This window comes from Loxodonta africana, chromosome Y (assembly GCF_030014295.1).
Source record: "Loxodonta africana isolate mLoxAfr1 chromosome Y, mLoxAfr1.hap2, whole genome shotgun sequence".
Taxonomy (NCBI): domain Eukaryota; kingdom Metazoa; phylum Chordata; class Mammalia; order Proboscidea; family Elephantidae; genus Loxodonta; species Loxodonta africana.
Genome location: NC_087370.1, coordinates 25,005,796 through 25,027,911, shown reverse-complemented (window position 1 = coordinate 25,027,911; position 22,116 = coordinate 25,005,796). Strand labels below are relative to the sequence as shown.

The following is a 22,116-nucleotide window of genomic DNA, read 5'->3' as shown; positions in this document are numbered from 1 at the left end:
GGTGCCACTGGGCTGCAGCTGACGTTCCAATACCTGGTACTCTCGTTCCTTTGTGCCAGTCTCTTGGATGAAAGACGGGAGGTGATCCTAGTTTGCCTTTTAATAGTATCTCTTCATTTTTCCATGGTGGCCGTAAGGCTCCTGCTTCTGGGCTTTCCTGTTTAGATACTCTGCCTCTTTCTCATTCCAGTTTTGGCAGATTGTACTTGGGTGTGTCTCAGCTCTGTTTTAGGGTGAGTCAGTAGTCAGTACTATTCCGTCTCTCATGTGGCCGCACCAGTCATTAGTAAATGTTCCCCTAAACAGGAAATCAGAACTTCCTTTTCCTTTTACACCGAGTCTCATCAAACCCTCGAGTCAGTGCTTCTGAAACTCATTGGAGGGCCAGGAAGTGGTACTCAGCTGGCGGAATGAAAGAGAAAGAGAGAGAGAGGACACAATGAGGTAGATTAGAGAAGAAAACAGCCCAGCTTGCTCAGTCAGCATGGTTGGGAGGCTTTATGTGCCCGTCTGTCTGCTGGGGACAGTTGTGCTGTGATGTGAAATACGTTTGTTACTGTCCATGCTCATTGTTACGGACTGAATTGTGTCCCCTTTCCCCCCAAATACGTGTGGTAAATCCTAACCCCTATACCTGGACCCCTGGTGGTGCAGTGGTTAAGAGCTTGGCTACTAACCAAAAGGTCAGCAGTTTGGGTCCCCCAGCAGCTCCTTGGAAACTCCGTGGGGCAGTTCTACTCTGTCCTATAGGGTTGCTGTGAGTTCGGATCAACTTGAGGGCAATGGGTTTGGTTTGGTTTTGGTTTTATACCTGTGGATGGCATCCCGTTTGGGAATAGAATAGGGTTTTCTTTGTTATGTGAATAAGGCCATATCAGCATACAGCACGTCTTAAACCAATCACTTTTGAGATATAAAAAAAAACCGTTGCTGGAGATATAAAAGGAGCAAATTAGCCATAGAAGCAAGCAGAGATGGGAAAGACAGATGGCCACGTATCTCCAATGAACGGGGACCTTCCCTCAGAGCCAACAGAGAGAGAAAGCCTTCCCCTAGAGCCGGCACCCTGAATTCCAACTTCTAGACTCCTAAACTGTGAAAAAATATGAATTTCTGTTTGTTAAAGCTACCCACGTGTGATATTTCTGTTATGGAAACACTATGAGACTAAGATGTCCCCCACCTCAAATACACGGGGTTATCACCAGCGCCAGGGAGCCCTGATGGCGTAGGGGTTAAGCACTCAGCTGCTGACAGGTTGGCAGTTCCGATCCCCCAACCAGCAGTGCCGTGAAAGAAAGACCTGGCGATCTGCTCCTGTAAAGATCACACCCTAGGCAACCCCATGGAGCTGTTCTACTCTGTCCCGGGGGGCCCTCACAAGTCAGAATCAACTCAGACAGCATCCAACAAGAAGTCTGAGAAAACGAGTTTCTGTTCTTTAAAACCACCGACTTGTGGTATTTCTGTTACAGCCGCACTGGGTAACTAAGGAGCCCTAGTAGCACAGTGGTTAAGAGCTCCGCTGCTAACCAGAAGGTGCACAGTTCAAATCCACCAGCCGCTCCCTGGAAACCCTATGGGGCAGTTCTACTCTGTCCTATAGGGCCGCTATGAGTCAGAATCGACTCACAGCAGCAGGTCTGGTTTGTTTTTTGGTAACGAAGACACGATGATTTGAAAGCCGTTTCAAAACCAACCCTTCTTTGAATCACCTTACTTTTCTCACGTTCTTGGCTTTGTCCTTGAGGGGAGTCGCTTGATAGAACCCCTGGGTCTTGAGAAGCGGTTTAGCACGGAGGGCTCACCTGAGTACCTTCCGGTAGCAGAGTCATCACGCCAGGGGCAGCTTTTAACAAAAATGAATTTAAAGTGGTTGAGCTGAACCATGTTTCTGAGTTGTCACATTCCTGGGGCTTCAAATTCGTGAGTCATTGTCGCTCCGTGTGGCTGGAGGATTCGGAGCTGACCTCGGGAGCCTTCTATCTAAACGGAAGACGGACCAGAAGACCCTCCAGTCTCAACAGGAACGGGGCTCTGAACATACAGAGCTGGCGCTGTTTTTAGGGAAGTGGACTCGGAGGAGTGTGGCCCTTCTAAATACCGCAAGAGCCCCGGTGTCCAGAGTCAACGTTCTGTTTTTGTTTACGCTTGAAAATCTGTGTTTTATTTTGGTTTTTTCTTGTGCATTAGGCGAAAGTTTGCAGAGCGAATTAGTTTCTCATTTAGCAATTCATGCACAAATTGTTTTGGGATATTGGATGCAATCCCCGCAGTGTGTCAACACTCTGTCCCCTTTTCCACCCCGGGTTCCCTGTGTCCATCCGTCCAGCTTTCCTGTCCCTTCCTGCCTCCTTGTCTTTGCTTTGGGGCAGGAGTTGCTCATTTGGTCTCATAGGCTTGATCAAAGTAAGAAGCACGTTCGGTCACGTGTGTTATTGTTTGTTTTATAGGCCTGTCTGATCTTTGGCTGACCTGGTAGTGCAGTGTTTAAAAGCTTGGCTGCTAACCAAAAGGTTGGCAGTTCAAATCCACCAGCCACTCCCTGGAAACCCTATGGGGCAGTTCTACTCTGTCTTATAAGGTCGCTATGAGTCATAGTTGACTATTGGGTGGTGCGGGGGGAGTTAATCTTTAGCTGAAGGGTGAGCTTCGGGAGTGGCATAAGTTCTGAGTTAACCAAAGACACAAGGAAAATATGAGTTCGGAGGACGAAAGGACCACACGAGCCACAGCCTCCAGCAGCCTGAGCCCAGAACGACTAGATGGTGCCCAGCTACCACCACCAACCGCTCTAACGAGAATCACGATAGAGGGTCCCGGACAGAGCAGGAGAAAAGTGTAGAACCAAATTCTAACTCACATAAAAAGACCAGACTTACTGGTCTGACGGAGACGGGAGAAACCCCTGGGACTGCGGCCCCCATCACCCTTTTAGCTCAGTCATCTTTGGCTGCCGTTACGGTGGCTGTTCTCTGTCTTAGAGACGTGAGTGGTTCTGGTTGCGTACGTGGATTAAAACGGAGCAGGCTTCTGTTTGGTCAGCACAAAAGGTACTTCAGCAGGTGCAGGGGCGTAGTGAGGAGGCTGGTTAGACGTCAACCCGGAAGGACAGGGCGTGGCGGAAAGCGGGAAGGGCCCGGAGACTGAGTCTCAGACTGATCCAGTTAACAAGTTGCTGTGGCGTTGACCACGACTCACGGCGCCCCCATGTGTGTCCGAGTAGAACTGCGCTTCATGGGATTTTCAGCGGTTGATTTTTCAGAATCAGATCGCCAGGCCTTTCTTCTGAGGTGCCTCTGGGTGGACTCAAACCTCCAACCCTTCAGCTAGCAGTTGGGTGCTTAACTATTTGCACCATCCAGGAGCTACTTCTTAGTAATTTAAAAAAAAAAAACAAACCAGTTGCCGTTGAGCTGACTCCAATTCACGGTGACCCCGTGTGTCTCAGAGTAGAGCTGTGCTCCACAGGGTTTTCATGGGCTTATTTTTCAGAAGTAGATTGCCAGGCCTTTCTTCCAAGGTGCCTCTGGGCGGACTTGAACCTTCGACTCGCGGTGACCTCGTGGGTTACAGAGGAGAACTGTGCTCCATAGGGTTTGCTTGGCTGTAATCTTTATGGGCGCAGATTGCCAGGTCTTTCTTCTGTGGAGCTACTGGGTGGGTTCGAACTACCAACATTTCAGTTACTAGTCGAGTGCACGCAAACTGTGCCACCCCGGGACCTTATACACACACACACACGCATGCACACACGTACATACACACAGACACACGCACTGTACACAGCTGCCCCGTAATAACCAGTAATTAGTTGCCCTTGAGTCGACTCAGACTCATGGCGACCCCATGTGTCAGAGTACAACTATGCTCCATAGGGCTTTCAATGTCTGATTTTTGGGGGGGGGGTAGTAGATCACCAGGCCATTCTTCCGAGGCACCTTTAGGAGGACTTGAACCTCCAACCTTTCAGTTAGCACCCGAGCACGTTAACCTTTTGCACTACTCCTCGGAGTGATGAGAGGTGGTTAATAACGCAGTCTCCTGGAGCCCCTGAGAGGACGGGATGCCACATTTAGGGGTGAGGTGGAGCTCTCCCTGGCTGCAGAGGTGCTTACCTGAGAGCCAGAGGCCTACCTGGGCGGAGGTGTCACCTGGATTTCACACCCGGAGCTTCCAGCCCTGACATTTCTGTGCAGCGTCCCCTCTTGCCTGGGAACGAGCTGCAGCAGCCTGTCCCGAACAGCACCCGCTTGCAGAGAGATGTCTGCTATCTTATTCAGAGCCACAAGCAGGTACAAGTTCAGCCCAGGTCACTGGGCCCTGGCTTGCCATGTCTGCATTCAGACAAGACAACGATGTGGAGTGCCAGAGGGGATGGAATTGGAATGGCTCGGAGGAAGACTGGCCTCAGCTGGGGTGCTTGCTCAGCTAATAGAGCCCCCCGTCCACCGTCTGGGGTGCTGGCGCTGGGCCCTCAGGGTCTCACCCAAATCTCTCTGTAGGCCAGACTTTTGTGGCTAACCGCCGACCAGCTGGCTCCATCTGATTGGAGCAATGATGTCTCAAACACTCCCTATCTGAAACGTCTCATGATCTTCTCCCTGGCCTGCATCTCCTCCCTTACCCCTATCTTTTATAATATGACCGTTTGCCTGGCTTCTCAAATAGAAATGTTTCCCTCCACTCCTACCAGCTCCTCCCTTTCAAATCTGATTTGTTGGCAAACGCTGTTGATTTAATCTCTTAAATATTTCTCCACCCACCCCCGCTTTTCCATTTCTGCTTCCTTATTTCAGACCACCTCCCACTCTTGACGTCTTTCCTGGACTAATTCAAGAGCCCCCAACTAGCTTGTTCCTTGGGCCCCTTAGGAACTTTGGTGTATTATTGCAAATGGGGTGGGGGGGGGCGCTTGTGAGAACAGAAATGTATTGTCTGACAGCTCTGGAGGCCGGGAGCCTGAAATCAGAGCCATGAGCTGTTGTTGGCCCTTTCTGAGGCTCTGAGGGAGAATCTGTTCTATGCCTCACTCCCACCTTTTGGTGATGGCTGGCGATCCTGGGCTCGTGGCTGCATCAGTCCAACTTCTGCCTCTGTCTTCACATGGCTGTCTCCCCCCGTCTCTGTGTCTCTTCGTCTCCTCTTTTCTAAGGACACCACTCTTATGTAATTTTGTCTTCATTGTTAGTTGCCATGGACTTAGTTCCAACTCAGTGCAACCTTACATAAAACAAAATGAAATATTTCCTAAAGTCCGTCTTCCCAAATGTTGGTATGCTTGGGTCCATTGTTGCGGCCACTGTGTATGTTGAGTGCCTTCCAACCTAGGGGGCTCATCTCCCAGCACTATATCAGACAGTGTTCTGTTGTGACCCACAGGGTTTTCATTGCCTGATTTTCAGGCGTTGATTGCCAGGCCTTTCTTCCTAGTCTCTCTCAGTCTGGAAGCTCTGCCGAAACCTGTCCAGCATCACAGCAACATACAAGCCTCCACTGAGACGCGTGGTGGCTGCGCGTGAGGTCCGTTGGCTGGGAATCGAACCCAGGTCTCCCACGTGGAAGGCAAGGATTCTACCACTGGAACACCACTGCCCCCATAGTGCTGTTATCACTACTGTTGTTGTTGTTAGTTGCAACCCCTATGTTTGCAGAGTAGCACTGTGCTCCATAGGTTTTTCAAGGCTGTGGCCTTTGGGAGGTAGATTGCCAGGCCTTTCTTCTTCTTCCTTTTTTTAAAATAATTTTTATTGTGCTTTAAGTGAAAGTTTACAAATCAAGTCAGTCTCTCACACAAAAACCCATATACACCTTGTTTCACACTCCCAATTACTCTCCCCCTAATGAGACAGCCTGCTCTCTCCCTCCACTCTCTCTTTTCGTGTCCATTTCGCCAGCTTCTAACCCCCTCCACCCTCTCATCTCCCCTCCAGGCAGGAGATGCCAACATAGTCTCAAGTGTCCACCTGATCCAAGAAGCTCACTCCTCACCAGCATCCCTCTCCAATCCACTGTCCAGTCCAATCCCTGTCTGAAGAGTTGGCTTCGGGAATGGTTCCCGTCCTGGGCCAACAGAAGGTCTGGGGGCCATGACCACCGGGGTCCTTCCAGTCTCAGTCAGACCATTAAGTCTGGTCTTTTTATAAGCCAGGCTTTTCTTCTGAGGTGCTTCTGGGTGGTTTTGAACCGCCAATGTTTCGGCTGGTAGTGCAGTACTCTCTTAAGTTCCTTGGTATTTTTTGTGTGTGTGTGTAAAATACTGGTATTCCCTCGTGGTGGAACTTCATGTCTCTACATACCAGAAACCAGATTCCAGGCCTTGACGTGCCGTGGCGTGTGACAAGTGACTGCCTCACAGGAACAGTGGAGCATATTTGTAACATGGATGAAGTCCCAGGCACCACTCCAGGTCACCTCAGTACGGCCTGTGGCCTTGAGCTTGGTGTTCACCCTAGTTCTCAAAATGGCTGACTGATTTTTTAAAAAAAGAGAGCGAGTTAGAACCTGGGTGTCCTGTCAAGGATGACTCATACGGCTCGGAAGGGTGGTGGCCATGCCCTGCCTGAGTCATCGTGAGGTTCCGGTGAACATCTGGGGTTGACTCAGGGCTTGTTGGAAACCATGGGGTGTTTTGCTGACAGGTTGGTCTGTTTTCAAGTTTCCTAGGAAACCGAGGAGGCCCGGAGTGGCACAAATGATTAACGTGCTCGGCTGTTAACTGAGGTTTGGGTCCACCCAGAGGTACCTCAGAAGAGAGCCTTGGCAACCTACTCCTGAAAAATCAGCCGTTGAAAACGCTGTGGAGCACAGTTCTCTGATACACACGGGGCCAGCACAAGTCGGACTCGACTGCATGGCGACTGGTTTCGTTTTGTTTGTTTGTCTCTGTATGTATGTTTTTATAGTCTACATATTTAAGTAGTCCCCGGCTGGTGCAAATGGTTAACGCCCTCAGCTGCTAGCCAAAAGAGAAGGGTTCAAGTCTACCCAGAGGAGCATTGGCAGAAAGGCCTGGCAATCTCCTTCCGAAATACCAGCCACTGAAAACCCTGTGGCACAGCCCTACTGTGACACCCGGGGGTCGCTGTGAGTCCAAGTCAGCTCGAGGGCAACTGGTGTTTTGTTTTGTTTTCTACTCCAGTTAACATAAGGGATAACACTTGCCAAGGCCTTATTTCTAAACAAGGACACACACACAGGTGAGAACTTAGGGGTGTCGTCTGATTTTCTGGTCCCAGAGTGATATTGGGTGGGGGGGGCAGCGCCGAGGTCACACAGGAAGACCAGCTTTGGTTCTGGGGCTGTGGGGATTCTGTAGGGCTGGGGTGTGGGGTTCTGTAGGGCTGGGATGTGGGGTTCTGTAGGGCTGGGGTGTGGGGATTCTGTAGGGCTGGGGTGTGGGGTTCTGTAGGGCTGGGGGGTGGGGTTCTGTAGGGCTGGGGTGTGGGGTTCTGTAGGGCTGGGGTGTGGGATTCTGTAGGGCTGGGGTGTGGGGTTCTGTAGGGCTGGGGTGTGGGATTCTGTAGGGCTGGGGTGTGGGATTCTGTAGGGCTGGGGTGTGGGATTCTGAGGGCTGGGGTGTGGGATTCTGTACGGCTGGGGTGTGGGATTCTGTAGGGCTGGGGTGTGTGGTTCTGTATGGCTGGGGTGTGAGATTCTGTACGGCTGGAGTGTGGGGTTCTGTAGGGCTGGGGTGTGGGGTTCTGTAGGGCTGGGGTGTGGGGTTCTGTAGGGCTGGGGTGTGGGGTTCTGTAGGGCGGGGGTGGGGGGATTCTGTAGGGCTGGCGTGTGGGATTCTGTAGGGCTGGGGTGTGGGATTCTGAGGGCTGGGGTGTGGGATTCTGTAGGGCTGGGGTGTGGGGTTCTGTAGGGCTGGGGTGTGAGACTCTTAACGGCTGGAGTGTGGGGTTCTGTAGGGCTGGGGTGTGGGATTCTGTAGGGCTGGGGTGTGGGATTCTGTAGGGCTGGGGTGTGTGGTTCTGTAGGGCTGGGGTGTGGGGTTCTGTAGGGCTGGGGTGTGGGATTCTGTAGGGCTTGGGTGTGGGGTTCTGTAGGGCTGGGGTGTGGGGTTCTGTAGGGCTGGGGTGTGGGGTTCTGTAGGTCTGGGGTGTGGGGTTCTGTAGGTCTGGGGTGTGGGGTTCTGTAGGGCTGGGGTGTGTGGTTCTGTAGGGCTGGGGTGTGGGGTTCTGTAGGTCTGGGGTGTGGGGTTCTGTAGGGCTGGGGTGTGGGATTCTGTAGGGCTGGGGTGTGGGATTCTGTAGGGCTGGGGTGTGTGGTTCTGTAGCGCTGGGGTGTGGGGTTCTGTGGGGCTGGGGTGTGGGGATTCTGTAGGGCTGGGGTGTGGGGTTCTGTAGGTCTGGGGTGTGGGGTTCTGTAGGGCTGGGGTGTGGGGTTCTGTAGGGCTGGGGTGTGGGGTTCTGTAGGGCTGGGGTGTGGGGTTCTGTAGGGCTCGAGTGTGGGGTTCTGTAGGGCTGGGGTGTGGGATTCTGTAGGGCTGGGGTGTGTGGTTCTGTAGGGCTGGGGTGTGGGGATTCTGTAGGGGTGGGGTGGGTTGTGGGGATTCTGCAGAGCTGAGGTGTGGGATTCTGTAGGGCTGGGGCTGGATGCGGAGGGTGGGCCAAGGGAATGATGCCCCAAGGAGGATACATTCCATCTGCCCCTGCCTTTCTCTGTCCTGGCTCAGCCACCTCCTGGGCAGAGCAGGGGGTCAGGGATCAGTGCCTTTGAGTGGGTTTGGGGCCCCAGATGCTGGTATGTCTTGTGCCCCTAAGGAAAGGGTAGGAACGGAGTTCTCGTCACAGCCGCAGCCTCAGGGTCCCCACTCTGTAAGGTCATGGGGTTCAGCCTGAGGGCACTGGGGGTGGTTGGGAGGCCGGCCCCCTCTGGGTCCCCACTGTGTAAGGCTGTGGGGTTCAGCCTGAGGGCTCTGAGGGTGGTTGGCAGGCTGATCCCCTCTGGGTCCCACTGTGTAAGGCCATGGGGTTCAGCCTGAGGGCACTGAGGGTGGTTGGGAGGCCGGCCCCCTCTGGGTCCCCACTGTGTAAGGCCATGGGGTTCAGCCTGAGGGCACTGAAGGTGGTTGGGTGGCCGGCACCCTCTGGGTCCCCACTGTCTAAGGCCAGAGGGCATTGAAGGTGGTTGGGAGGCCAGCCCCCGCTGGGTCCCCACTGTGTAAGGCACACGTGTAGGGGGTCAGCCAAGTGTGCTAAGGTCAAGGGTGACCCCTGGAACAGTGAGGGCCTGGGGGAGCAGGTTGGGCTGGTGGAGAAAGTGGCTTTTTAGGGAAACTGGGCCTTAAGTCAGTGGTTATAAGGGGACCCAGATGAAGCTATGCAGTGGAGGGGGTATGGGGGCCTGGTGACGGAGGAGGGGAGAAGCGGGGATCAGGACGGAGGTCCAGGCCCGAGACAAGGTGCTACCCAGACACACACACGCACACACACACACACACACACACTCAAACGTATACACACAGGACATACAGTACAGGAGCACCCACCCATGTGTATTTACATATATACACACATGTACATATGCTCACACTCAAACCGTGCACACACATACAAACACTTGCACACATATATACAAACTCACATGCATGTGTGCATACGCGTACCCACAGTTACAGAACACAGCATGCCTGTAGAACTGGGGCCACCCAAATGTGCAGAGGCACCCTGTTAGGCTTCCACCCAGTGCTTGCTGAGAGGTGGCCCTCCGTCTAGTCCTGAGGGTGGAGAGGCTTGACCTTCACTCTCCTTTCACCCACCAGACAGTGCAAGTGGTATTTCACATTTTCCTTAAGCTTGCCTTTTTCTTTAATCCTTCAAAGATATCTGTCTTAGTCACCTAGCACTGCTATAACAGAAATACCCCAAGTGGATGGCTTTAACAAACGGAAGTTTATCCTCTCACAGTCCAGGAGGCTAGAAGTCCCAATTCAGGGTGTCAGTTTCCAGGGAAGGCTTTTTCTCTCTGTCGGCTCTGGGGGAAGGTCCCTGTCATCAATCGCCCCCTGGTCTAGGAGTTCCTCAGCACAGGGACCCCGGGTCCAAAGGAAGCACTCTGCTCCTGGCTCTTCTTTCTTGGTGGTATGAGGTCTCCCTGTCTCTCTGCTAGCTTCTCTCTTTTAGACCATAAAATAGAGGACGACCACACAATCCTGGGAGTCATGGCGTAGCTAAATTGATACGTATTTTGGGGGACACGTTTAATCCATAACAATGTCCTTGAAGAAATAACACTGGGATTTTTAAAACCAACTAATGTCAGTAAGATAAACAATAGCACTGTGATCATGGCTGTTTTCTTATTCTGTAGACTCACAGATTCTTTTTCTTTTTTTTTCTCTTTCTCTGCTTTTCTGGATTGTCTTAATATTTATACGGCAAGTACAGTTTGCTTTTGTGGTTAGGGAAAGGTTGGTAAAAAAAGGAAGCATTTTACCTTTTGTGGGTGTTTTTTTTTCCCATTGTATGCAAATTGTTATGTATCTACTTTTTAAGAATAATACACAAAGATTATCCCATTGTTTTCATTTCTGCGAAGCCATACCAAGGGAATAAATTATGGTGAAAATAGGCAAAGGTAGTCTTATGTTTAGGCATGAAAGTGAATATTTAGAATGAGGAAAGAATTCACAACGCCTATATAATTTTTTAAAAGCTGATAAATACCACACAAATCCCCACATCCCGGAAAACAGCATACTATTTCTTATTATTTCCTTAATTTTCAAATTTCCTTTTATTTTTCTTATTGCTAACGTAACTCTTTTTTTTTTTTCCAGGCCAAGATTTTGATTTGTCCGACGCTCTTGGTGGTAAGTCATGATCAGAGCATTTTAGAAAACACAGTGTTTTATTTTAACGCAGTAAATATATTTTCACATGTGGATGCATGAATTTTTTGATGGATAACTAGCAATCTAATTTCTGTGTCTGTATATTTACCTGTTGAAGATATTTCATATAAATGGTGTCATACAGTATTTGTCCTTTTGTGATTGGCTTATTTCACTCACCATGATGTTTTCAAGGTTCACATATATATGTTTTTTTTTTTTTTTCAAATAATATTGTGTTTTTGATGAAGGTTGACATAGCAATTTAGGTTTCCATTTAACGATTTTTACTCAACCTGTTCAGCGACCTCGGTTACGTTCCTCACAATGCGTGAACCTTCTCACTGTTTCCATTCTGGTGGTCCTGTTTCCATTCATCTAGCTTCCCTGCCCCCTTACCTTCTCACCTTTGTTTTCAAGTCATTGTTGGCCGTTGGGTCTCATCTCAGTACTTTTTTAAAGGAGCACAGTACTTCTGGGTGATAGTCTTTATTTTGTGAGCCAGTCTTTTAGCTACACAGTGCAAGGTGCATCCACGTGGTGGTGTGTAAGACAGCTGCATTTCTCTTTACGGCTGAGTAATACTCCATCGTATGGGTGGACCCTGTTGTGTTTGTCCATTTGTCTGTTGACGGACACTTGGGTTGCTTCCACCTTTGGGCTATTGTGAGCAGTGTACAATTTTAAGTGTACGATTAAGTGTACGATTCAATTTTTAGTACATTTATAATATGTCCATCACCTCGTCACCTCAAATTCTCATGAGCCTGTTTGCAGTCAATTCCCTGTCCTGCCCTCAGCCCTTGGCAACCACTAATCTGCTTTCTGTCTCTATGGATTTTCCTTTCTGGGCATTTCATATAAAAGAAATCACATAGTATGTGGTCCTTCATGACTGACTGCTTTCGCTCAGGATACGTTTTCAGGGTTCATCCACATTGTGGCCCGTCTCGGGACTTCATTTCTCTTTATGGCCAAGTGATGCTCCATTGTGTGGGTGGACCCCACGGTGTTCATCCATTCATCTATTGCTGGACAGTTGGTTATTTCTACCTTTTGGTATTGTGAATCCTGCTGCAATGAACATTGGTATATAGATTTCTGTTTGTGTTCCTGCTCTCACTTCTGAGTCTATACCTAGGAATGGAATTGCTGGATCACTGTGAGTGGGAATTGACTCCACAGCAAGGGTTTGGGTTTGGTTTGGTTCGGTTTTGGGTGGTAGTTGTATGTTCAGCTATTTGAGGAACCACCAAGCTGCTCTCCACAGCGGCTGCAGCATTTTACAACCCCTACAGCAGTGGTGGAGGGTTCTGTTTTCTCCAAATCCTTGCCAACACCTGTGATTTTCCCTGGCAACTGGTAACCGTAAAGCAAGGCAGGCCGCTTTGTGTTCTAAGTGCGTTCATTTCATTTATAATCTACACCTTGTTGCAAAGGGCAGGTCTCTAAGCATCTGCCTATTGTAGACATTTTGTGTAAGTGTGATCAGACAATATTTGTCCTTTTGTGTCTGACTTATTTCACTCCACATCACGTTTTCACGGTTCATCCATGGTGTGGCATGCAACAAGGCTTCGTTTCTCTTTATGCCTGAGTTGTTGTTGTTGTTAGGTTCCATCACAGTGGTTGCAACTCACAGCGACCCTACGTGCGACAGAACAAAACACTGCCTGGTCCTGCACCATCCTTACATTCCTTGCTATGCTCAAGCCCGTTGTTGCAGCCACGGTGTCAGTCCATCTCGCTGAGGGTCTTCCTCTTTTTCTCTGACCCTCTACCAAGCATCATGTCCTTCTCCAGGGACTGGTCCCTCCTAATGACATGTCCAAAGTATGTGAGACATGGTTCCACCATCCTTGCTTCTAAGGAACATTCTGGTTGCACTTCTTCCAAGATGAATTTGTTCGTTCTTTTGGCAGCCCACGGTATATTCGGTATTCTTTGCCAACACCACAATTCAAAAGCGTCAATTCTTCTTCAGTCTTCCTCATTCATCATCCAGCTTTCACACGCATATGAGATGACTGAAAACACCATGGCTTGGGTCAGGCGCACCTTAGTCTTCAGGCTGACTGAGTCGTATTCCACTAACCCTTAAGGGCAGTTCTACTCTGTCCTAGAGGGTCTCTATGAAAAAACATTTTCTTTTTTGGGTTAGTATCCCACTGTGTGGATATTTTACATAGATGCTCCACATTGTGTTTATTCATTCCTCTGCTGATGGACACTTGAGCTATTTCCACCTTGTGGCCACTGGGAACAGTGTTACCGTGAACCCTGGTGCTTTTTTAAGGACCTGAAATGTCCTTGAGAATGGACAATCTTTTCTCCAGGTGCAAGTTTTACTAACCAGGGTTTCTTTCTCTTCAGAGGATGACAAGAAGCCCACAGCACCTCCCAAGAAGCCCCAACCAGGTAAGAAGGAAATGGTCTCAGCGTGCGAGGAGGGGGATGAGGTCATTACGGTCATGTCTGGTCCCCCGAGAGCAGGGTGGGGCTGAGGTGAATGTGAGTAAGAGAGAGGCCACAGGGGCCTGGTGTCACCTGGTCGGTGGTTGAATCGTGCCGTGATGTTGACCCTGTGTCCAGAGATGACCGTAATGCATGCAGAGACCTCTGGGCAGTGCTTTGGGGTCGTTTGACAGCCTCTTCAGCTGCTTTTATTCTGAGGGTCTGTCTTGGTCACCTAGTGCTGCTATAATGGAAGGACCACAAGTGGATGGCTTCAACAAACAGAAGTTTATTCTCCCACAGTCTAGGAGGCTAGAAGTCCAAATTCAGGGCTCCAGCTCCAAGGGAAGGCTTTCTCTCTCTGTCGGCTCTGGGGGAAGGTTCTTGTCAATAATATACACCTGGTCAAGGGGCTCCAGCTCCAAGGAAAGGCTTTCTCTCTCTGTCGGCTCTGGGGGAAGGTCCTTGTCAATAATATTCACCTGGTCAAGGAGGTTCTCAGTGCAGGGACCCACATCCAAAGGCGCGCTATTCTCCTGGCTCTTCTTTCTTGGTGGTATGAGGTCCCCATGTCTCCCTGCTTGCTTCTCTCTTTTATATCTCAAAAGAGACTGACTCAAGATACAACCTAATCCTGTAGATTGAGTCCTGCCTCATGAACATAACTGCCTCTAATCCTGCCTCATCAACATCACAGAGGTTAGGATTTACAACACATAGGAAAATCATATCAGATGACAAAATTGTGGACAGTCACACAATACTGGGGATCATGGCCTAGCCAAGTTGACACCCATTTTTAGGGGACACAATTCAGTCCGTAATAGCATCTGAGTTAGTCTGTCTCGGGGTGTCCACTTCCCGGCAGAGAGAATACTTGGGGAGATGGCACCCGTATAACCCGTGAACTCAGACCTCAGCTTGTAGGACAGGCATACTGTTTGTTATAATTGACGCTTTCGAATAAAAGTCAGTAATGGAATGGACCAAAAAAAAAAGGCTGCCATGGAGTCTATTCCGACTCACGTTGTTGCTGTTGTTAGGTGCCGTCAAGTCGGTTCCGACTCAGCGACCCCACAGGACAGAGTAGAACTGCCCCATAGGGTTTCCAAGGAGCGGCTGGTGGATTCCAACTGCCGACCTTTTGGTTAGCAGCCTACCTCATAGCAACCCTATATGACAGAGTAGAACTGCTTTGTAGGGTTTCCTAGGCTGTTATCTTTACTGGGGGCCGATCGTCAGGCCTTTCTTTGGCAGAGCCGCTGGGTGGGTTCAGACTGCCATCCTTCTGGTTAGCAGTCGAGGAGTGTTTTAACCACTGCACCATGGGATGGACAGATAATGGAATTGTGCCAGTGGTCATTGTTGATTAGTGTCTTAGACTCCTAGCGCTGCCATGACACAAATACCAAAAGGGGGTGGCTTTCAAGAACAGAAGTTTATGCTCTCACAGTTCTGGAGGTTAGAAGTCCAAACCAGGGTCTTGGCCATGTTGTTTCCTTCCTCGTAGGTAGCCCCTGTGATCCTTGGTTCCTTGGCTTGCAGAACATTCTCACATGGCTTCTGTCTTCCCCCAGGGGTGGGAGCACGTGCACATATCTAGTCTTTTCTTTGTATAACTCAGAATTGATTAGATTTAGGGCCCACCTAACTCAATTATGATCTAATTACCGTAACAAAGAAAACCCTATTTCCAAATAGGATCATATCCACAGGTATATGGGTTAAGATTCCGATACATATTTTGGGGAGACACAATTCAATGCATAACAGCTGGCCACCCGGAGTAAAATCAATGCCAGAAGTTGCTCAGCTCTTATCTCCATCTGATTAAAAAATAAAGTTAATAAACCAGAAAGCCAAATCTGTTGCTGTCGAGTCCATTCGGACTCATAGGAACCCTATAGGATGGGCAGAACCTCCCTCATAGGCTTTCCAAGGCTGTAGCCTTTACCGGGGGGCCCTGGTGGTGCAGTGGTTAAGAGCTATGCCTGCTAATCAAAAGGTTGGCAGTTCGAATCCACGAGGAACTCCTTGGAAACCCTATAAGGCAATTCTACTCTGTCCTATAGGGTTTCCCTATGAGTCGGAATCAACTCGATGGCATCGGGTTTCGGGTTTACCTGGGGTCGTGATCTCAATTGGGAACAGGGGTTTCTTTGCTATGCTAACAAGGCCATATCAGCGTAGGGTGTGTCCTAACCCTCATGACTTCTGAGTTATAAGGAGCAGGTCTGATACACAGGGAGCCTGTTCAAATGTGGGTAAGTCAGATGCCTCGTGGACTTCACCAAGGAGCCGAGGAACAGAAGCTGAAGAGAAAGGGACTTCCCCCAGAGCCGGCAGAGAGAGAAAGCCTTCCACTTAGAGCTGGTGCCCTGAATTCAGACTTCTAGCCTCCTGAACTGTGAGAAAATAAGTATCTGTTCATGACAGCCCCCCACTTGTGGTATGTCACAGATTGAATTATGTCCCCCCAAAATGTGTGTATCAGTTGAGCTGGGCCATGATTCCTGGTATTGTGTGATTTTCCTATATGGTGTAAATCCTGCCTCTATGGTGTTAATGAGGGAGGATGGGTGGCAGTTGTCTTAGTGAGGCAGGACTCAACCTCCAGGATTCAATTGTGTCTTGAGGCAATCTCTTGAGATATAAAAGAGAGAAGTCAGCAGAGAGACAGGGGACCTCACACCACCAAGAAAACAGTGCCGGGAGCACAGTGCGTCCTTTGGACCCGGGGTCCCTGCACCTGAGAAGCTCCTTGACCAGGGGAAGATTGAGGACAAGGACCTTCCTTCAGAGCCAACAGAGAGAGAAAGCCTTCCCATGGAGCTGACACCCTGAATTCAGACTTAGAGCCTACTTTACTGTGAGAAGATAAACTTCTGTTTGTTAAAGGTATCCACTTGTGGTATTTTCTGTCATAGCAGCGCTAGATGACTAAGACATGGTACTTCTGTTATAGCAGCACCTGGAGACTGGGGCAGAGTGAAACTCAGAAAAATATTCTGGGGATGTGAGAACTCAGGGTGCGTCTGTGCAGGAGGGCACCCCTCGCTCCTTCCACTCACAACTTCAATACTAACAATCCTTTTCCCTCTCTAGGACAAGACTTAAATTTAGAAGATGCCCTTAGTGGAGGGGAATGTGAGTATATAGTTTACTTCTTCTATGTCACCAAATCCTTGTCACCAAACTGTTATCATTTTTAAAAGGCTCGTTGTTGTTGTTAGCTGCCGTTGAGCCAACCTTGATTCATGCCGACCCCACGCGCCGCAGAACGAATCGCTGCCCGGTCTTGCACTATCCTCGTGGTTGGCTTGGATCAGACTGTTATGGTCCATAGGGTTTTTATCGGCTGATGTTTTGGACATTGATTGCCAGGCCTTTCCTCCTGGTCTTAGTCTAGAAGCCCTGCTGAAACCTGTTCAGCGTCACAGTAACACACAAGCCTCCACCCACAGATGAGTGTTGGCCGCACATGAGGTGCACTGGCCAGGATTTGAACCTAGGTCTCCCGCATGGAAGGCGAGAATTCTACCACTGAACAAGCACTGCCTCAAAAGAGCCTTATTTGTTTTAAATGATATCAAGAATCAGTTTCTACACTGAAAACATGGAGAATCGGTATTTCGTTATTGTCGTGGTTTTATTTTTACTGATGTACGTATTTGAACGTTAAACCTCTAACAAGCTGTGGAATGACAAAGGCAAATATGAGTACCACTGCCAAGGGGAGCTTCATAACCACGTAATGTGTGTACTCACGCCCAGAAGGGGACCCTGCGTTGGGGTACCCCCCTGCGGTGCCGTCTTGGAATTCTTAATAAAGTTTGAACAAAGAGCCCCACCTTTTCATTTTTCACTGGGTCCCACAGATTCTACAGCTCGTCCGACTTTTGCTTTAGTTTCTGTTGGAAAGGTTAACATGCTCACTGTCAACCAAAAGGTTGGCAGTTTGAATCTACCCAGAGGTACCTTGGAAGAAAGATCTGGAGATCTACTTCAGAAAAATCACCCCTGAAAACCCTATGGAGCACAGTTCTACTCTGGCCCATACATGGGGCACCATGAGTCGGCGTCGACTCAGTGACAACTGGGTTGATTGTGTCTGCAAGGCGATGGAGATATACTGGCAAGTGGCTATGTGTATGTATATCCCTACCGTGACAAAGCATGAGATCTAACTGAGGTTTTGTTGTTTTGATTTCAAATTGCTTACGATTGTAACGTTCATCTTTCATGAACAGATGACCCCGCACAGCCTAATCCACCCAAACCAAAGCCGGAGCCAAACCCTCGCCAGCCCGGCTCCTCCGGTAAGACCCTCTCCTTCCTCGGGCCCTTTGGGTGTTCCTCGGACTTCTCTGATTTCTGTTTCATCTGAGAGCAGTTCATTTCAGATTAGTATGTTGTTATGGATTGAATTGTGTCCCCTGAAAAATGTGTATCAGCTTGACTAGGCTGTGATTTCCAGCATTGTGTGGTTGTCCTCCATTTTGTGATCTGATGTAATTATCCTGTGTTGTAAATCCTACCTCTATGATGTTAATGAGGCAGGGTTAGAGGCAGTTATGTTAACGAGGCAGGACTCAGTCTACAGGATCAGATTGTGTCTTGCATCAATGTCTTCTGAGATATAAAAGAGAGAGGTGGGCAGGGAGAAAGAAAGACCTCATTGTCATTAAGAAAGAAGAGCAAGGAGCAGAGCGAGTCCTTTGGACCCGGGGTCCCTGTGCTAAGAAGCTGCTAGACCAGGGGAAGATCTATGGCAGGGACCTACCGCCAGAGCCGACAGAGAGAAAGCCTTCCCCTGGAGCTGGCACCCTGAATTCGAACTTGTAGCCTCCTAGACTGTGGCAGAATAAACTTCTGTTTGTTAAAGCCGTCCACTTGCGGTCTTTCTGTTATAGCAGCTCTAGGTAACTAAAACACACGTGCTTCTGGTTAACTCTTGGTACAAGGTAATTACAAATTTCAAGTCATAGAAAACCTAGTTTTCAAAAGGATATGTTTGGTTTGCGTTGGACGTTTAGTTTGCTGCTGGTTTTATTTCCAACGTTCTATAGTTGTTGTTCACGATTGGGTGGTGTACAGTCAATTCCGACTCATAAGGACCCCATATGTTACAGAGTAGAACTGCCCCATAGGGTTTCCTAGGGTGTGGTCTTTACCAGAAGCAGATTGCCACGTCTTTTTTTCCAAGGAACCGCTGGGTGGGTTCGAACAGCCTACCTTTTGGTTAGTAGTTGAGCGCTTAATGGTTGGGCCACCAGGGGTGTCTTTCCGTGTTGTAGAATCTTTAAAAGATGGCTTACAGGAATTTAAATATGTAGAATGGATAATGGAGAAAAGTATCAGCTTGTACATACCCTGTCGAGAAGTTAGTAAGTTTTAACCCGCTGCTGGGGACCATTTAAATCAGCTTTTCTGACTCTTTATTCTCAGAGAAAGTCTGAATGGCCCCAGTTTTTTGCATGGAACAGCTGCTGAAACCTCCATTTTTTTTTTTTCCTTATGTATTTGTTTTCATCTTTTTCCACAGAAAAATATAACGGTGTTCCATACCCTAATACGATGAAAAAAAATGCTGTTACCATTTTGGTGGTCATTCCTTCCAGCATACCGTATGTCGATTTAAATGAAAACATTTATAAGGAAAAAAAAAAAAGTCTGTCTTTTGTACATACTGGGAGAGTGGTTGACATATTTGTAAAATTTAGATTTTTCCACGGGGTTCAGACTTCTGATGCGTCCGTTTCTCCCGGTTACTGCTGATATTTATAGTCGTCAACAGGAGGTGCCTGTGATTTCTATTTTCTGTCCCATCTTTTTCAGGTTTTAGTGGCAGAGTTTCAGGTAGAATGAATTTCAGGAGCTTTAAAATAGGACCAGGGTTCACTGTAACTGCGTATTTGAAAGCCTGCTTCCTTCCTGCAGAACTTTTGTTGGGGTCCCGCCCGAGTCCTCTAGCGCCCCAGTAACAGAAACACCGCCAGCGCGTGGCTTCCAAGAACAGAAATCCGTTTTCTCACAGTTCAGGAGGCTAGAAGTTCCGATTCAAGGCATTGGCTCTCGGGGAAGACTCTCTCTCTGTCAGCTCTGGGGGAAGGTCCTTGTCTCTTTCAGTGCCTGGTCCTTGATTCCTGGGTGATCTCCACGTGGCATCTATTTTCCCATCTCTGCTTGCTTCTCTCCGTGCCTACTCTGCCCTTTTATATCTTAAAAGTGATTGGCCTCTGCACGGCTATGGCCTCATAAATGTAACAAGAGAAAAAAAAAAAAACCCTATTCCCAAATGAGGTTACATCCACCAGTACAGGGGTTACGATTCCAGGACATATGCTGGGGGACACAATTCAATCCATAACAAACCCTGATTTCCAAAAGGGTCATATTTTCAGGTACCAGAGTTAGGACTTCAGCACAACTTTGGAGGGGTGACCAAATTCATTCCACAGCACCCCAAATCTGCTTTTGAGTCCTGTGATGGTTTCCCTTCATCCCATGATATGTAGACCCTCTCGGTACTTTCCACGTGAACAGTGATGCTGTGGTTTGTCTCCAAAGGTGGCTTTTCAGATGCTGACCTCGCTGATGGGACATTTGGGACGTCCGGCGAAGGTAGGGTGTCTAGCTTCATTCTGTGTCGTTTCCCTCCAGCCACATGGCCCGGCTGCTCTGCAGAACTGCTGCAGGTTCGTCCTTCTTAGTCCTCAGGAAAACCACCACAGCCAAGGGGTGGGGTCTCTGTCTATGCAGGTGCGTTAGGGGTTGGGAAATGCAAAATCTGCCCCCCAGAGGCTGGCCCCAGACCTGTGTTCATGGTTCAGAAGGCCTCCTTCCCTCTCCAGGGTATGGAGGTCGGCGGGATGGATACCCTTCAGAAAACACCACTAGCCTGGGTGAACCCCCGAAACTATTGCCCTGAGATAATCTTTAAACCTGAAAACAGAAGTAGCCCCTCAAGTCTTTTTAAAACTGAACAATAGTTTAGCTTCACTAGTAAGGAATGTCTGTCATGGGTATCGTGCTCTTTTAAGGTCTATCTATAGGGGATCGAATTGACAACGGCAACTCAGAAGATGAGATAGGAAGCTTCGGGGGCAGTGAGTTTATGTGAATGGGGGAGGAACAACTCAGAAAAGGAGGGTGAAAATGGTCCAACAACTTGAAGAATGTCGTCAATGTCATTGAATTGTACGTGTAGAAAGTGTTAGAATACGTTCTGCTGGGTATATTCTCAACAACAACAATATTTAAAAAAAAAAAACCGTTGTCATGGAGTCTATTCCAACTGACTCACCCTGAGCCCACGTGCGTCAGAGTAGATCTGTGCTTCATAGTGTTTTCAATCGCTAACTCTTGAGAAGTAGATGGCCAGGCCTTTTTTTCTGAGGCTCCTCTGGGTAGACTGGAGCCTCCAACCTTGGGTGAGCAGCCGAGCGTGTCCACCTTTTGCACCACCGAGGCACTCGCCACGGTTTCCTATTTTAAATACTCACTGAATTTAAGTGTGGAGATATTTCATATTTTAAATACTCATTGAATGAATGTGGAAAGAGAAGGCCAAAGACGGGAGAAGAGAGACCCACCCAAGCGGCCCCAGCTGCAGCGTTACAATAGAGAGCAGGTTTCCTGCCTCTCTCTAGAACTTTGACCACAGGATGGCGGACAGCAGTGTCTTGATGAATATGAACACGTAGCTGGACACAAACTTTTCAGGGTCTCCTCTACCAGGGTTATACGAGAGCTTGAGCTGGGGGTAGCTCTCTTGAGGTGGAAAGAGATTGTCACCCGCCTTGGTTTGGGGCTTCAGTCTTGATCCCACTGCTTCCTGGTAGGGTTATTTACATTCTAAACTTAGTTCTTCTCCACCTTCCCCTGGACAGAGGACAACAGTACCTTCCTAGATGGCGCCCAGCTACCACCAGTAACCGCCCTAACAGGGCACATAACAGAGAGTCCCTGAAGGAGCAGGAGAAAAGTAGGGTGCGGAACTCAAATTCACGTAAAAAGACCAGACTTCATGGTCTGACTGAGACTGGAGGGACCCCCGAAGCCATGGCCCCCAGACGTTCTGTTAGCCCAAAACTAAAACCGTTCCTGCAGCTAACTCTTCAGACAAAGATTAGACTGGACTGTAAGACAGAAAATGATACAGGTGCGGAGTGAGCGTCTTGGCTCAAGTAGACACATGAGACTAAGTGGGCAGCTCCTGTCTGGAGGCGAGATGAGAAGGCCGAGGGGGGCAGGAGCTGGCTGAACGGACAGGGGAAATCCAGGGTGGAAAGGAGGAGTGTGTTGTCACATTATAGGGATTGCAACTAGTGTCACATAACAATATGTGTATAAATTTTTGTATGAGAAATTAACTTGAGCTGTAACCTTTCACTTAAAGCACAAAAAAAAAAAAAAAGAGCTGATTAGGCATAGATTCAAGGAAGCACAGATGGAGGGAGATAGATATCTCACCATGTGGAGATGGCTGAGGAACTGAGGGACAGGAGCTGAAGACAGACAAGGACCTTCCCCCAGAGTCGATGAAGAGTGAGAGCCTTCCCCTAGAGCTGGTATCCTAAATCCGGACTTTTAGCCTTCTAAACTGTGAGGAAATAAATGTCTGTTCCTTGAAAAAAAAAAAAAAAGAATGGTACCTTCCTGCAGGTATAATGACATGTGCATCTCACTAACTCCTGTGATGCCCGTGCCCCAGGTACAAACTGGGCCTTCTTCACTGGTCCTGGGAAATACTTGATTTCCTGCTCCATCACTGAGCCCTGGCTGTCGTCTTCTTCTTCTTCAAGAACTGCGCATGA

The 22,116-nt window shown here is 48.8% G+C and overlaps 1 protein-coding gene across 2 annotated transcripts in view; it reads left to right on the top strand.

Moving 5' to 3' along the window:
* LOC135229052 (CD99 antigen-like) overlaps window positions 1–22,116 on the top strand; it is a 40,840-nt gene that overhangs the window by 5,780 nt on the left and 12,944 nt on the right. For both annotated transcript variants that reach the window (XM_064278817.1, XM_064278818.1), the window contains exons 2-6: window positions 10,790–10,822; window positions 13,217–13,261; window positions 16,403–16,444; window positions 17,548–17,616; window positions 19,868–19,921. In XM_064278817.1, coding sequence (XP_064134887.1) covers window positions 10,790–10,822; window positions 13,217–13,261; window positions 16,403–16,444; window positions 17,548–17,616; window positions 19,868–19,921 — 243 coding nt within the window. The remainder of the gene's footprint in view (window positions 1–10,789; window positions 10,823–13,216; window positions 13,262–16,402; window positions 16,445–17,547; window positions 17,617–19,867; window positions 19,922–22,116) is intronic.